Here is a 16058-nt window from a genome sequence, read left to right on the forward strand (position 1 = left end):
CAAATATAAATCAAAACCAGACGTTGAACTGACGTCTGTGCCCATGTGGGTGGCTAGATATTTGGTTCACAAAGTTACCATAAATGAAAAATGACAGCCTGTGAATGTGAATCATAACAGGCAGCTGGTACAGAAATCAATGTCTTTGTGTGCGCTGTGCATCATGTCGCTACTGAATGTGTATGAACCAAGAGAGGTCTGAACATGGACCCAGGTGACCATGCATGCCCAAAAGTGCCATGTCATATCCTGAAACCAGAGAGTTGCTCATTCAAGCTCTTCAGACGAGTGTATACCAAGGCTTCTTTGCTGTCTGTCAAACAGTGAGGGGATGAGCAGTGGCAAAATGAAAGTGGTGGGCCGCCTCTCCCGAGCGGCGGAGGCCAAACGACGGATGGCAGATGGCCAGGACATTCTGACCTCCATGACACAGATGGTGGCCTGCACCCAGGACATCCAGCAGAGATACCGCAGCATCCTGGGGCCACTGTCCCTCTTCTTCCAGTCCAACCCTGAGGGAGAGAAGAGGGCAGGTGTGTGGGGATCTAAAGCTGTTGGAGGGAAGACAGCCTGGTGCCTTGTGTGAGGTGCTATTGTTGATCCGTGATTGTATGCATGAGGCCTTTGAGTTGTTTGAATCAACAAAAGGATGTGTAGACAGTTTTACCCACTCAAATTCATTTACAGGGCTGACCTGAAAACACACACAGGGTGTCGATCTACACTGTCTATTTTCTCTATCCACATGCCCCACACATCTCTTATGATGCCAAAACAAAATATGTTTATTGTTTTTTTGAATGGGGGTGATACAGGAGAATGAAAGGTACCGTATGTACACATGTCCTGGGTGTGTTGTTCCTCCCAGACAGGGTCCAGGAGGAGAGAACAGTGTCCCCGTCGGTGTCAGAGGGGGTGAAGACCAACCCCACCTCCCTGGCCGACATGCGTCAGCAGCTGCAGTACCGGATCCAGGAGCATTCCGTGCTCCACTCCACCCCTGTGGAGGATCAGCAAGCTCTGGTGAGCCACTCCATTAGGATACACTATACACTCTCTCTCCTAAGCATCTACTAAATGGATGGATGGTTGGATAGATAGATGGATGGAACAGTGTCACACACACACAGCCCCCATCCACCCAAAACACTCTGCGACCCCCCCCCCCCCCCCCCCCAAGGCGGCGGTAATGACGTCAGAGCTGGGCCTGATCTGGCAGGACCTGAAGGGGCTGATGGACGAGCCCACGCTGAACCAGGAGGAGAACAGGCAGCTACAGGCGGAGACGTGCCAGGAGGTGCTCCGCATCTGCCAGGAGCTCTACCTCAACTATCTCCACCTGCTGGACAGGCTGAGGCGCCGCGCCGTCTTCAGCGACCAGGCCAACCGCAGCCGCCTGGGGGCCCAGATGGCCATAGACTGCACCAGCCTGTGAGTGACTGGCGAGCAGGGTTTTCCCGAGCTCCATTATTTCCTAGATGAGGATCTAAAGTCCTCAAATCAACATCTCTAGCTTCTTTAAACCAAGATTTACAATTGGAACCAATTGTAGCCAAATTCTTATAGTCGAAAATGCATGCTAAGCTCGTTACTTGAATTATCGATCATCCACCTTTTGTCGATAAGTGCAAACTCACCAAGCAGCTGTAAATACAATTGGTTGTTGTTATTGTTCTCCTTATTGCTAACGGTTATTCTTTCTCTGCAGTTTAAACGTCCACTCGATCAGACGCAGCGTAGCGGCAGGGATCAAGGCTACGCGGAGAGCCCGGCTGAGCTCTGAGAGACCCAGAGCTGCCGGACGCGACCTGAAGGGGGCGATGGAGACACACACAGCGCTGCCATGCAAACTGGACTTTGGTCTGACTCTGCAGACCAAGGCTGGCTGCAAGAAGAGCGGTGCTATCAGGCAGGGCAAAAACCCTATCGAGAGGGACCTCCGAGAGGTGAGAGACAGAGAAAAAGAGAGGGAGAGAGAGTGTGTGGTGTGTGTGTGTGTGTGTGTGTTTGTGTGTGTGAGTGAGTGAGTGAGTGTGGGTCGTTGGGTTTGTGTGTGTGTCTGTCTGTCTGTCTGTGTGTATGCGGTACCTACATCTTTCTGTGTGGGTGTGTGTGTCTCCATGCGTGTGAATGTGTGTGTACACTTGCTTCTCTGCTGTTTTGGTGTGTGTGTGTCTGTGGTAAAGCTACAGGGAACTGAGATGTTCCCTTCTCTCTCCCTGTCTGTCTGTCTGTCTGTCTGTCTGTCTGTCTGTCTGTCTGTCTGTCTGTCAGATGACTGAGAAGATGGGAGACATGGACCTGGAGCAGGTCTATGACCTGATGCCCTGCCACCTGGAACTGATCACTAACAAAGGCTTGCTATCTCTCTCTTGCTCTTTTCTCTCTATTGCTCTGTCTCTTTCTCTGTCTCTCTCTCTCTTTCTCTCTCTCTGTCTCTCTCTCTCTTTCTCTCTCTCTCTTTCTCTGTCTCTCTCTGTCTCTCTCTCTTTCTCTCTCTCTCTTTCTCTGTCTCTCTCTTTCTCTCTCTCTGTCTCTCTCTTTCTTTCTCTATCTCTCTTTCTCTGTGTCTCTCTTTCTCTCTCTCTCTTTCTCTATCTCTCTTTCTCTGTCTCTCTCTTTCTCTATCTCTCTTTCTCTCACACAGACAGGCACACACACATATAGTCAAGTACACTTGTGACAATAATAAACAATTGTTTGTTAGTACTAGTAGTAGTGATATGTGTGTGTGTGTTTAGATGCAGCGCGGGCCAGCTTGGCCAATGTTTCACAGTCAGATGAGGAACCCAGCATGTATTACCATGGCTACACCAGACTAAAGGTATTGGTATAGTTGCACTGTACTATTCACACCCACTCCAACTGGTCCCTGAAGACATGCATACAGGATGGTTATTATTTATTTATTATTTATTATTAGTATGAGTTATATTTTATGCAGTTATTTTTGTGAGCACCCAGGGGTGTAGTTCCATGCCAGACCTGCAGAGGGAGACTCTTCTGGAGGAGCTGGAGATGGAGGCCCTGCCTGCCAGACCCCAGTCGCCTCTGGTGCTGTTGGCCACTGGGCCCTGCTCCAACATCGAGAAGTCCATTGACCCTGCCCACGACCTCAGGAGGTGTGTGCGGTAGAGTGTGTGTGTGTGTATTTTTGTGCTTGAGTGTGTGTATTTTGTGCTTGTGTGTGTGTGTGTGTGTGTGTGTGTATGTGTGAGTGTGTGTATGTTTGTTCTTATGTGTGTGTATGTGTCTAGGTTGCTACAGGACAGAGTGATTGTGGATCAGGCTGTGACAGACTCTGACACAGACCTCCCTCCTCTGATCAAGGCCCTGGCGTGGAGAGGTTCCACCAAACTACAACAGCTCACACACACTCTGCAGGTAGGGAACATACTCTGTACGTAGGGAACACACTCTGCAGGTAGGGTACACTCTTGCAGGTAGGGAACACACTCTGCAGGCAGGGGACACGCTCTGCAGGTAGGGTACACACTCTGCAGGCAGGGAACACACGCACACACACATTCTCTCACCATAGTATATTTCCTATATACCCCCCCCCCCATCTATTCTTGTCCAATCCTAGAAACAGGAAGAGGAGGGGGAGAAGAGGGAGGGTGCCAGTGGAGGAAGGTACAGGGTGCCAGTGGAGGAACCAGAGCACCCCCAGGGAGCTGTGGTGAACGTGGCCCTGTCCCACGTCTCTCTAGCCCGCACAGCCGCCGCCCGCGTCTCAGACAGGGTTCCCCGCGACACCATTAACATCCACACGTACCCACCCGTCTACAACTACCTCACCAAAGAGGTGGGTCACAGAGGAGGCGGGGATAGACATGTTATTATTACTACTTAGTGTGTGATGATGGTACTGTTATACTGTTACTATCATTATGACCTCATCATGGTGGTCTGACCCCTCTCTCTCTCTCTCTCTCTCTCTCTCTCTCTCTCTTCTTTTCTCTCTCTTTTTCTCTAAACAGCTTGAGCTCTCTTCAGTGCAGTGGCTGGATCGTAACCTGTTTGCCGGGGAAGAAATAAAGGAAGTCTATAAGGAGTTATCCAAAAGCAAATCTACACAGTATCTCAACTTCGATGAGGTGAGATATACTCTTTTACATTGCCTGTTGAATTTAATTCAGGAAAAATCCATTCTTAAATTGGCAATTGTTGATCCAAAATTTCAATTAATCTCTTGAATATCAATAGAATTGACTCCCTGTTGATCTGTTCCTTTCCCCTATAGGACCCCATGATAGAGCCAGCCCTGACCAACATCAGATGGAGTATGAAGAAGAAGAACCACCAGAGGTTCATCAACCCACAGCTGAAGAGACAGAACACCAACGCCATGTCCCACAGGTACTGTACCCTGTATCCCACTTGACTCAATACCTGAACACCACTTTAACACGCTCTCTCTCATAATACAACACATTTTCTCACAGAGAGCTGCAGCTCTCCCAATGTAACTCAAAGTGTGTGTGTGTGTGTGTGTGTGTGTGTGTGTGTGTGTGTGTGTGTGTGTGTGTGTGTGCGTATGCGCGTGTGTGCGTATGTGCGTGTGTGCGTGTGTGTGTGTGTGTGTCCAGGAAAAGGACTGAGATCCCAGCGGACCATAAGAAACCGGAAGACCAGAATTCCCGGGCCTTCACAGCCTGGCTGCAGTGGTGGAAGACTGACCTCTCAGTCGAGGACTACCTCCGATACATCACCAATCAGGTCAGAGGTCACACATTCTGTAGTTACAGGAAGCAAATAGAAGAAGACTTTCTAATTAATAGAAGGCATTAAATGCATGAAAATCGATTGAGTAACTAGAAGAAAATCAACCGGTTTTGTTTACAAATAAATCTCAATAAACTTTTGAATTGGACCTTAGGTTATGCATGTACATTATAGACATGGCTTGATTTATTTTTTGTGTTTTGATGTTGTTGTTTTTTAGTAGTTCTACTTTTTTTATATTGAATACTGTGCCCTGTTGCGTAGGGCTTGAAAGTTAAGCGTTTCACTATATTTGTGCATGTGACAAATAAAACATGAAATAGGTGCTGGTACTCATTTTGGGCTTGAGTACTGTTTATATTTAGGTGCCAGAACTTTTCAATCATCAATCTATAAGAGGTTTTATTTTTTTAATTTTTCCTTTATTTAACTAGGCAAGTCAGTTAAGAACAAATTCTTATTTTCAATGACGGCCTAGGAACAGCGGGTTAACTGCCTGTTCAGGGGCAGAACGACAGATTTGTACCTTGTCAGGTCGGGGGTTTGAACTTGCAACCTTCCGGTTACTAGTCCAATGCTCTATCCACTAGGCTACCCTGCCGCCCCGAGGTGCCTGGACCTCAAGCAGTAGAAAAGTCAAGGTGCCGGTACTCAGTACCGAATGTAATGAATACTTTTTTGAATGAATGAATAAAATTTTATTTTCGTGTCAAAAAGCCAATTGGCAATCCATCCCTTATGGGATTAATTGACACATAAACAAACATTACAATAATTCAATAAAGAAAGAAAAAGTAAGGTAAAAATCAATACATTATAGTAAATTACATCCCTAGAGCAGTAAAATAATTTACATACATACATACATACATACATACATACATACATACATACATAACATAACATAACATAACATAACATAACATAACATAACATAACATAACATAACATAACATAACCAGATAAATAAATACAGAAAAAAAGAAACAGAATAAAAAGACCCAAATATGTATAATTGCTAGTAAACTCAAGAATGTCTTCACCAAAACAAAACTGAAAAACACTTCTCTTAGTACCTGGATTTCTAAAAGTCATTATCTGTGTTTTTGTCTGGTTAATCATGAGTCTCCATATTTTACACCAATTGACTGCACATAATAACATGTTCTGCAGGTCTTGTTCAGTTTCTTCCATCAAAATAGTATCATCAGCATATAAAAGGATTCTTAACATTTCATCATCATATCTTACTCCAATATTTAACTGTTGAATTTCTTTTGCCAAATAATTTATAAACAAAGCAAACAAAGTTGGTGATAAGGCGTCTCCTTGTTTAACATCCGGGAAACCAGTCTGTACCATATTCATTAACCTGCACACAAGCAATTGATACTTTGTAAAGAGACTGGATTGCGTGATCAAATTTCCCGTCAACCCTTGTCTTTAACAAACTATAGGCTAAAATATCCCTATTTTCAAAATCAAAAGCTTTCTAGAAATCAATGAAACGTGCAAAAGTAGGCTTCTCTTTGTGTAATCTATTTCTGATTATTGTACAGACCGAGAAGATTTGATCTGTACAGGCTGTGGATTTACCAAAACCATTTTGTTCTTAACACCAGAATGTTTTGATCCTCCAAAAATGGAATTAGCCTTTTGTTGAGGATGGATGAAAATATCATTTATAAACTGTACTTAATAAACTTAATAAACTTATGCCTCTTATAGTTCAGTTGCACTCTTGGGTAATTTTTTTAAAGATTTGGGAATGTGATTCACTATAGACTTATACCAAGTGGATGGCAGTATAATGTACTCAAAACACATTTGGAGCAAATCATATAGGACGTCAATTAATTTAGGGGATTTTAAAACCTCATTAGGCAGTTCATCAATGCCAAACGCTTTCCCAATTTTTGCAGCATCAATCACCTTCTTAACTTCTGCCACAGACAGCTCATTTAAATACAGGTTACATATATAAGATGGTTCTAACATTGTATTTTCCAGTTTAGTTTTCAGGGAACATATGTCTTTATAAAAACAAATCCTCAAAATATGCCACATTTTAGTTACCTGAGAACAAACTGGCAAACCCCTTCTCCCACTCTTTAAGTACCTGTGTAATATCAGAATACCAGTGTTTTTCCAGGCCCAATTCAAGCACTAGATACATGTCCAATAATTTCCATGTCCAGTTATTGTTGTGGTATCAGAGAGTGATTGACTAGGACTCTCTCTGTCTCTGTGTCTATGTAGGACAATGACTACCTGTGGGCGGCGTTCCACCTGTACGATAGTGGCGATAGTGACGATGAGGAGGACGAGAGAAGAAGACTGCTCCAGCTACGAGGAGACGAGAGGAAGAAGTCTGTCTGTCTTACTGTCTGTCTGTTTGTCTGTTTGTCTGTCTGTCTGTCTGTATGTCTGTCTGTCTGCCCCACTATTTTCATTCTTTTTTCTACATTCTTTTTTGTTGTAATCATGTTTCTTACATTATGAGGACTTTGAGCAGCTAACAAACCAATGTGTGTGGATAGGAGGCGGAGGCAGAAGATGGAGGCTCTAAAGGGTCAGAAGCAGGAGTACGTGACAGGGGTGTGGAACGTCAACACGGTGCTGCTGGGAGGGCTGTGGAAGGAACCCGATCTGGAGGGTAAACACACACGCACACTGTGACTTTTAACCATAGTAATTCAGTGAGTCATTCAAACGCAGGATGTTCCAGTCAAGGATTGCGAAATAAAAGGAAGTCAAACAATTCTGGTTTAGTAGGTAATGTCATGACTCATTGGATTTCTGGCTCATTAGTACTAAACCTGTTTCATAGCCTATTGTTTATAGACTCATAGGTAACCTATTGTCTGTTGGGTTTTTTACAGAGGAGGAAGAGAGCCCAGATGAAGAAATAACCAGCTCTAAACAGGTATGTGTGTGTGTGCGTGTCTTAGTACACAGATGATACTATAAATGTACTGTAAATGGATACTATAAATGAACTGTAAATGGATACTATGCAGTAAATGTACCATAAATGGATTTACAGCCATTGTAATACAGTCAGGTTTTATGTGTCATTAAGACTGGGAGCCTTCGATCTGGGTAGTTCTCTCCTTCCTTGTCCCATTCCATCATCTCTCCTTCCTTGTCCCATTCCATCATCTCTCTGTCACGCGGAATGACACTGGAGGGACGAAGCAGGTACGGGGAGTAAACATTTAATAAACAACGGACATAGACGAGACAGGAACAGTGTCAAGAACTAAATACAAAGACAAAAGACAATCAATGAAGGAGCAGGGAACAGAGCTGAGGAACTGGCAATTATAGGGGAGGAAATAAACAGGAGATAAGTGAGTCCAATAATGCTGATGCAAGTGACGAGGGAGGGCTGGTGTGCATGATAGATGGCAGGAGCGTGTGATGCAGGGTAATCTGGCGCCCTCAAGCGCCAGAGGAAGAGAAGAGCGGGAGCAGACGTGACACTCTCTTCCTCTGTCCCATTCCATCATCTCTCCTTCCTTGTCCCATTCCATCATCTCTCTTTCTCTGTCCCATTCCATCATCTCTCTTTCTCTGTCCCATTCCATCATCTCTCTTTCTCTGTCCTATTCCATCATCTCTCCTTCCTTGTCCCATTCCATCATCTCTCTTTCTCTGTCCCATTCCATCATCTCTCTTTCTCTGTCCTATTCCATCATCTCTCCTTCCTTGTCCCATTCCATCATCTCTCTTTCTCTGTCCCATTCCATCATCTCTCCTTCCTTGTCCCATTCCATCATCTCTCTTTCTCTGTCCCATTCCATCATCTCTCTTTCTCTGTCCCATTCCATCATCTCTCCTTCCTTGTCCCATTCCATCATCTCTCTTTCTCTGTCCCATTCCATCATCTCTCTTTCTCTGTCCCATTCCATCATCTCTCCTTCCTTGTCCCATTCCATCATCTCTCCTTCCTTGTCCCATTCCATCATCTCTCTTTCTCTGTCCTATTCATCATTCTCTGTCCCATTCCATCATCTCTCCTTCCTTGTCCTATTCCATCATCTCTCCTTCCTTGTCCCATTCCATCATCTCTCCTTCCTTGTCCCATTCCATCATCTCTCTTTCTCTGTCCCATTCCATCATCTCTCCTTCCTTGTCCCATTCCATCATCTCTCCTTCCTTGTCCCATTCCATCATCTCTCTTTCTCTGTCCCATTCCATCATCTCTCTTTCTCTGTCCCATTCCATCATCTCTCTTTCTCTGTCCCATTCCATCATCTCTCTTTCTCTGTCCCATTCCATCATCTCTCTTTCTCTGTCCCATTCCATCATCTCTCTTTCTCTGTCCCATTCCATCATCTCTCTTTCTCTGTCCCATTCCATCATCTCTCTTTCTCTGTCCTATTCCATCATCTCTCTTTCTCTGTCCCATTCCATCATCTCTCCTTCCTTGTCCCATTCCATCATCTCTCTTTCTCTGTCCCATTCCATCATCTTTCTTTCTCTGTCCCATTCCATCATCTCTCCAATTCCTTCAGATCTACGCAAAGGCTCATAACAGTTTGGGACTGATTGGGTTCTGTTCCAAATCAAACTCTAGCTTCTACCCCTAGGGATTTCTGTAGACTTTAATTGAATAGGCCTTAGCAATATGGATACTATTTCCCTTTAAACATTTTTTTTAACTAACTGTCCTTTCTCCCTGTCAGAAGGCCTATAAGAGGACAGTGAGTGAGGGGAGCAAGGAGGCCAGTCGAGGGGGGGTGATGGGAGAGGGGGACCAGGTCCAGAGCAGGCTGGAGAGGATCTGGACACTCCTCTGCCTGCCCGACACCTACAGACTGGACATGGCCATTAAGTACAGCTCCCACGCACGCAGGGACCAGCTGGAGGAGGTGTGCACAGTACATAGACACACACGCATACGATAACAAATACATACAGGTGAATGCACACTTACTGTACAAGTATCATGCCACCATCTATAGCAGTGCTGTCTAATTCTGGTCCTGGAGGGCCTAAATACTTCTATTTTTTGTTTCTACCTGGTAGTTAATTGTACTCACCTGGTGTCCCAGGTCTGAATTAGCCCCTGATCAGAAGGAGAGAATGAAACCCAGAAGTTTTTGGGCCCTCCAGGACTGACATTGGACAGCCCTGATAGAGGTTAGCAGAGATGGTAGCATGATACTTGATGCTGTGGTTCATATTATCTCACCATATCACCATAGACACAGAGCTCACCATATCACCATAGAGACATAGCTCACCATATCACCAAAAACACAGAGCTCACCACCATATCACCATAGACACAGAGCTCACCACCATATCACCATAGAAACAGAGATCACCATATCACCATAGAGACAGAGCTCACCATAGAGACGGAGCTCACCATATCACCAAAAACACAGAGCTCACCATATCACCATAGAGACAGAGCTCACCATATCACCATAGACACAGAGCTCACTGTATCACCATATAGATAGAGCTCACCATATAACCATAGACACAGAGCTCACCATAGAGACAGAGCTCACCATATCACCATAGACACAGAGCTCACCATATCACCGAAGAGACAGAGCTCACCATATCACCAAAGAGACAGAGCTCACCATAGAGACAGAGATCACCATAGACACAGAGTTTACCATATCACGATAGAGACCGAGCTCACCATATCACCATGGAGACAGAGATCACCATATCACCATAGAGACAGAGATCACCATATCACCATAGACACAGAGTTCACCATATACTTCCAAAATCTTTTCTATACCTTGAACAGAATTTTGTGTTTATGCATACATTTGTGTATGTGTGTGTGTCCATGTGTGTGTATTTGTATACATCCGTGTGTGTGTGTGTGCGTTTCCTCCCAGGCCACAGCAGCATGGGAGCGCGCTGCCCGTCTCATCCAGCAGAGGGAGTCTCTGCTGGCTCGTCTGGAGCTGTTTGAGAGGGACGCTTCTGACCCCAACCGCTTCTTCCTGCAAGGTACTGCATAATATATATCTGCTCTGGGGTGAAGTTTCCCCTCGGTGCAGATATATTCCCACGAGCCCGTCCTCCCCAATTAAGATGACACCAGCCTCCTGTGCTCCTTACAATATTATAACATATTGCTTTTACAGCATATTGTATTGGATGATATATTGTAAGTTGCTAAATATATCATCATATTATTATTGTTATAAATAAAAGGCAGTTGATGAAATATCTAATGCCAGACTAAACCTTACTGGACAAAAAACGTACAGCACCTGGTATTCCCAGGCAGTCTCCCAGCCAAGTACTAACTAGGCCCAACCCTGCATAGCTTCTGAGAGGCTAGTATGGTCATAAGTGAAGGAGCATATCTTCGTACACTATACAAAGGGAATGTCTCTCGCTCTATCTTTGTCTCTTTCTTTCTTTCCTTCCATCTTTCCTTCCTTCCTCTCACTTTACTTTTCTATCTTTCTTTCCTTCCACTCTCTTTTCTTTCTATTTATTCTTTCCTGCCCCTCTCTCTCTCTTTCTCACTTGCACACTCATTTTTTTCTTTCTCAGGCTACCGAGGCACCTCTCTAGCCAGGATGGATGAGTCCAAGCACCGGAGAAAACTCAACTCCCAGATCTGTTCTCTGGAGAAGGTTTTGTCTAAGATTCTCCACCACATTACAGACAGCTTCCATGACACTGTCACCTACAAGGTGAGTCAGGCCAATGGGCCATACATCATGGGTCTATTAATTAGTGTACAGCGTAGCAAAATGTTTTGCAACGGAAAATTAGACAAATTGAGCAAAGTCCCTCCTCGTTTTTGCTTGTTTGCTTCCGTTGACTTCCTAGTGAATATGACCCACTAGTGTCACTGTGCTCTCTGACATACAGCACATGCAGTATGCTATGGGGGATAGAGAGAGACAGAGAGAAAGCAGAGTTTTTAGGTTGGTGATTTACCCTCATTGAAAGAGCTTTGCCGTTCCCTCACCTTCTCTATTTCTCTCTCCCTCACATTCTCTGTTTCTTCCTCTGGCCGTGTCCAAAATCGGTCCTGTCTTGCCTACTACTTACTAAAACTGCACAATGTGTAATAGTCGTATATCCTATCTAGAACATACAAGTTAGAAAAAATGTATGCAGTAAGCTACAAATATTGACATACTAAGCTCATACATACTGAGAAAACGCTATGGAGAGCTCTGCGCCATCCCACTTATCTGATTATCCCCATTAACCAGAACTTGTCAACTCATCATCAAGTCCTTCATTGGTTTAATCAGGTGTAGTAGTATTGGGCTAGAACAAAAGCCCCAAAACTCTGGTGCAGCCAGACTAAGCAGTTTCCTCACAGCTGTGTTTTCAACGGTCACCCTCTCACTCTCTCCAGGGAGGCCGTACAGGGAGAAGATGCGCTGGGACCGCATCGAGATGCTCTACTGGCTGCAGCAGGAGCGCCGGGTCCAGGCTCTGGAGAGGGTGGTGGAGGGGAGGGGCTCTCTCCCCACCAGACTGCCCCCCCTCAACCCCAACCTTCAGCTGTACCCGGGCACCCACCCCACACCCCAAGGACACACCCCGACCCTCAGCCAGAGACCCCACCCTCACACACACAGCCCCTCCAACCCAACCCAGGCGAGCTCAGTGTATCCAGTATAAGTTTGAACGTTGTAAGCAAATAAATAAAATGCTTGGAAAATTGTTTGTATGCATGCACTGCTTGAAAGGAAATATTATATTTGATAATTTGTATGTATTCATATTATGTATAATCCATTATCACTATCACTTGTCAAGTAAATGTATGAACGTGATTGGATAATATATATGCACTACTAGTAGGTTCATATGACATTGTCAACATTTGATATGGTGAATATTTTGTCATTAATCATTTACATTATTTTGTTCTGAGTGTGGCAGAAACATGCAACTCTAAGTGCCATGACAAAAGGAACGCTGTTTGCACTATGAGTCTATTTCGGGCCACTGTTAAGTGTCTTATCAGTATTGTCAAGTGCAATACCAAAGATACTGAGCTAGCACTGCAGGCCTACAAGTTTACAATGAACAACAAGCTGTCACGTATCACCAGGCAGCCTGCTCCCATCTGCCTAGTTACAGTCAAGCGCATGCTTTATCTCACCCTCTCACGTGTGCGCGAAACGCCACCGCATTGGTCATTTCAGACCGGGGGGAGTTGTTTTTGTTATAATTCAGGAAGAACCCTACTCATTTCAAAAATAGGTGGGGATTACATTTATTTACATTTACAGAATTACATTATTTTGAAAGGAAATTATTATAAACTTGAGCACTTATCGAGTGTGGATAGCGAGCTCCTGTGTCGAGCAAATAGATACATGTGAGTAATTGTGTTTCAAATGTTTCATTTCCTTACAATTTATTACGAGTGAAGTATGTGCCACCTTCAGTTAAAATGTGTTGTTCCTATCTGTTGTTTTTATAAACACACAATGTTTGTCTGCCTGTGGAAATAATAAACGTATAAATAGCGTTTGTTATGCATACTATATAGCCTACTACAGACAGCTGCTGTGTAGTTTTGGGAATGTCGGCTAGCTACACTGCTGTGTCCCACAGCTGTCAAATTAACCTTGGTAGTTAACTATAACGTTACGGTCTAAGTGCACAGTTAGCTAGCTATACGCCAGTCAGCTACTTTATGTATGTATGTATGTATGTATGTATGTATGTATGTATGTATGTGTGTATGTGTATATAAACTTGTAACCTGACTAAATGACAAAAGCCCACAATCAATGTTCACTCTAAAGAGGAAATTTGGTAACTTCCTGACGTTGAATCAGCAATATCTGGGCAAGTCAGTGCACGCAGACTGAATGGAGGAGATGGATGACGAAAGTAGTCTCAATTGTTGTTTTTCTGCTACAAATTAACGTTAGATGGTCAAGTCAGTCAGACTTATTCCATTCTCAACCACATTCACGGAGAAAAAAAGTCACCTGTCCTTACGAAATATATTGCAGTCAGAGTGCTGTATAACTGCAGTATGCTGCAAATACTGCCTCCAAAATACCACAGTCGACTGCAATCTTTTTTTGTAAGGGCAGCATTTTCAAATATTTTCTGGCACTGTAGTATTACAAGGATCTTCATCATACTGTACATCTACCTATCAGAGCTCTTATCAGTTTCCAGTTTTATTTTAGGTGGGGCACAGGAGTCACACTAAGAGGCAGCAGTGCAAGTAGTAGTACTGTCCTAGCTCTGGTCCAGGGTGTTACGTGCAGCTTGAGCCTCCTTCAAAGTATTATTGTTCAAGAAAGCTCAAGCCACACAGCACACTGGACCAGAGCTTGTGCTGCCCATACTACATCCATCCATGCAACTTCCTTTCCCCGCAGCTCCCATCACCTGCCAATTCATCACCATTCCAACCCAGCCACCCCACCTGTGTGGTCGGACCAAGTCTGGCCCGTTGGCATGGCGATGATGGAGGAAGGGGCGCGGAGCTGCCTGCTTCAGTCACGCTCCAGCCTGGAGCAGGACATCAGGGCTTCCTACCTGATGGATCACATGATCAGTGACGGCGTGCTGACGGGGGACGAGGAGGACAGGATCAGGAGCAAGGTGGGGTGAGGAAGTACAGTAGCACCCTTTTCATACACTTTCCTATGTCCATAGTGGTAAGTGTGTAGTGATGATTAAGTGTATAAAACTGTTTGTTTTGAATTTGGCCCATAACCGAGTGCACTGTGCTGGGAAAACGGTTGGGTTCCTGATTCCAAACAAACACCCTCATAAGAGGAAGGGGGAGAGAGAGGTAAGTCAGAGAGATTGCAGGGCTTTTTAAACACTTAACACTACGGACATCTGAAAGAACTACATCGGTGTAAGAAAAGCAATAAAGTGGTTTCAAAATTCAAATTGTCCATCGATTAGCCCACCAGAAGAGAGCAGGCGGCGGCCCTGCTGGAGCTGCTCCTGAGGAAGGATAACCAGGCCTACATCTCCTTCTACAATGCCCTGGTCCGGGAGAGCTACGGAGACCTGGCCAGCCTGCTCCACAACAGCCTGCCCCTGGTCTCCCCTGAGGCTGAGAAGAGCTTCTCAGACGGTGGCACCCGCTATGGTGAGCTGCCCCAAAGGGTGGAGAATGGAGAATACCAGGAGACTAGGGCAGTCTGAGATGTGCCCTCCTTTTCTGATACAGGGGTGCTCTATGTATATGTACATTTGAAGTCGGAAGTTTACATAGACCTTAGCCAAATACATTTAAACTCAGTTTTTCAGAATTTCTGACATTTAATCCTAGTAAAGATTCCCTGTCTTAGGTCAGTTAGGATCCCCACTTTATTTTAAGAATGTGAAATGTCAGAATAATAGTAGAGAGAATTATTTATTTCAGCTTTTATTTCTTTCATCACCCATCCTAGTTGGGTCAGAAGTTTACATACACTCAATTAGTATTTGGTAGAATTTCAGTTCTGCCCACAAATTTTCTATAGGATTGAGGTCAGGGCTTTGACTTTTTGACTTTGTTGTCCTTAAGCCATTTTGTCACAACTTTGGAAGTATGCTTGGGCTCATTGTCCATTTGGAAGACCTATTTGCGACCAAGCTTCAACTTCCTGACTGATGTCTTGAGATGTTGCTTCAATATATCCACATAATTGTCCTTCTTTATGGAGCCATCTATTTTGTGAAGTTCACCAGTCCCTCCTTCAGCAAAGCACCCCCAAACCACCCCCACAACATGATGCACTCGCGTCCTTCACGGTTGGAATGGTGTTCTTCAGCTTGCAAGCCTCCCCCTTTTTCCTCCAAACATAACGATGGCCATTTTGTCAAACTATATATAAATATATATTTATTTATTTGAATATTTACCCCTTTTTCTCCCCAATTTCGTGGTATCCAATTGTTTTTAGTAGCTACTATCTTGTCTCATCGCTACAACTCCCGTACGAGCTCGGGAGAGACGAAGGTTGAAAGTCATGCGTCCTCCGATACACAACCCAAACAAGCCGCACTGCTTCTTAACACGGCGCGCATCCAACCCGGAAGCCAGCCGCACCAATGTGTCGGAGGAAACACTGTGCACCTGGCAACCTTGGTTAGCGCGCACTGTGCCCGGCCCGCCACAGGAGTCGCTGGTGCGCGATGAGACAAGGACATCCCTACCGGCCAAGCCCTCCCTAACCCGGACGACGCTAGGCCAATGGTGCGTCGCCCCATGGACCTCCCGGTCGCGGCCGGTTATGACAGAGCCTGGGCGTGAACCCAGAGTCTTTGATGGCACAGCTGGTGCTGCAGTACAGCGCCCTTAACCACTGCGCCACCCGGGAGGCCAAACAGTTATATTT

At 44.8% G+C, this 16058-nt stretch overlaps 2 protein-coding genes across 3 annotated transcripts in view; both read left to right on the plus strand.

The window, feature by feature from the left end:
* The first annotated feature begins 163 nt into the window (after positions 1–163).
* LOC115132927 (coiled-coil domain-containing protein 87) lies at positions 164–12389 on the plus strand. Its single transcript, XM_065021123.1, is given in 21 exon segments — positions 164–180; positions 325–533; positions 869–1023; positions 1181–1431; positions 1709–1946; positions 2275–2356; positions 2742–2824; positions 2965–3122; positions 3258–3384; positions 3590–3808; positions 3984–4100; positions 4247–4362; positions 4593–4722; positions 6988–7097; positions 7269–7384; positions 7611–7654; positions 9420–9605; positions 10605–10719; positions 11275–11421; positions 12098–12300; positions 12303–12389. Coding segments are annotated over 21 exon segments (2910 nt in total).
* LOC115132926 (apoptotic protease-activating factor 1-like) overlaps positions 12381–16058 on the plus strand; it is a 65128-nt gene continuing 61450 nt past the window's right edge. For both annotated transcript variants that reach the window (XR_010464522.1, XM_065021511.1), the window contains exons 1-3: positions 12381–13072; positions 14097–14322; positions 14635–14824. Coding sequence is in view for 1 of the 2 variants with exons in the window: in XM_065021511.1 (XP_064877583.1) it covers positions 12678–13072; positions 14097–14322; positions 14635–14824 (811 nt within the window). In the remaining variant the exon portion in view is untranslated. The remainder of the gene's footprint in view (positions 13073–14096; positions 14323–14634; positions 14825–16058) is intronic.

This window comes from Oncorhynchus nerka, linkage group LG8, assembly GCF_034236695.1.
Source record: "Oncorhynchus nerka isolate Pitt River linkage group LG8, Oner_Uvic_2.0, whole genome shotgun sequence".
Taxonomy (NCBI): Eukaryota; Metazoa; Chordata; class Actinopteri; order Salmoniformes; family Salmonidae; genus Oncorhynchus; species Oncorhynchus nerka.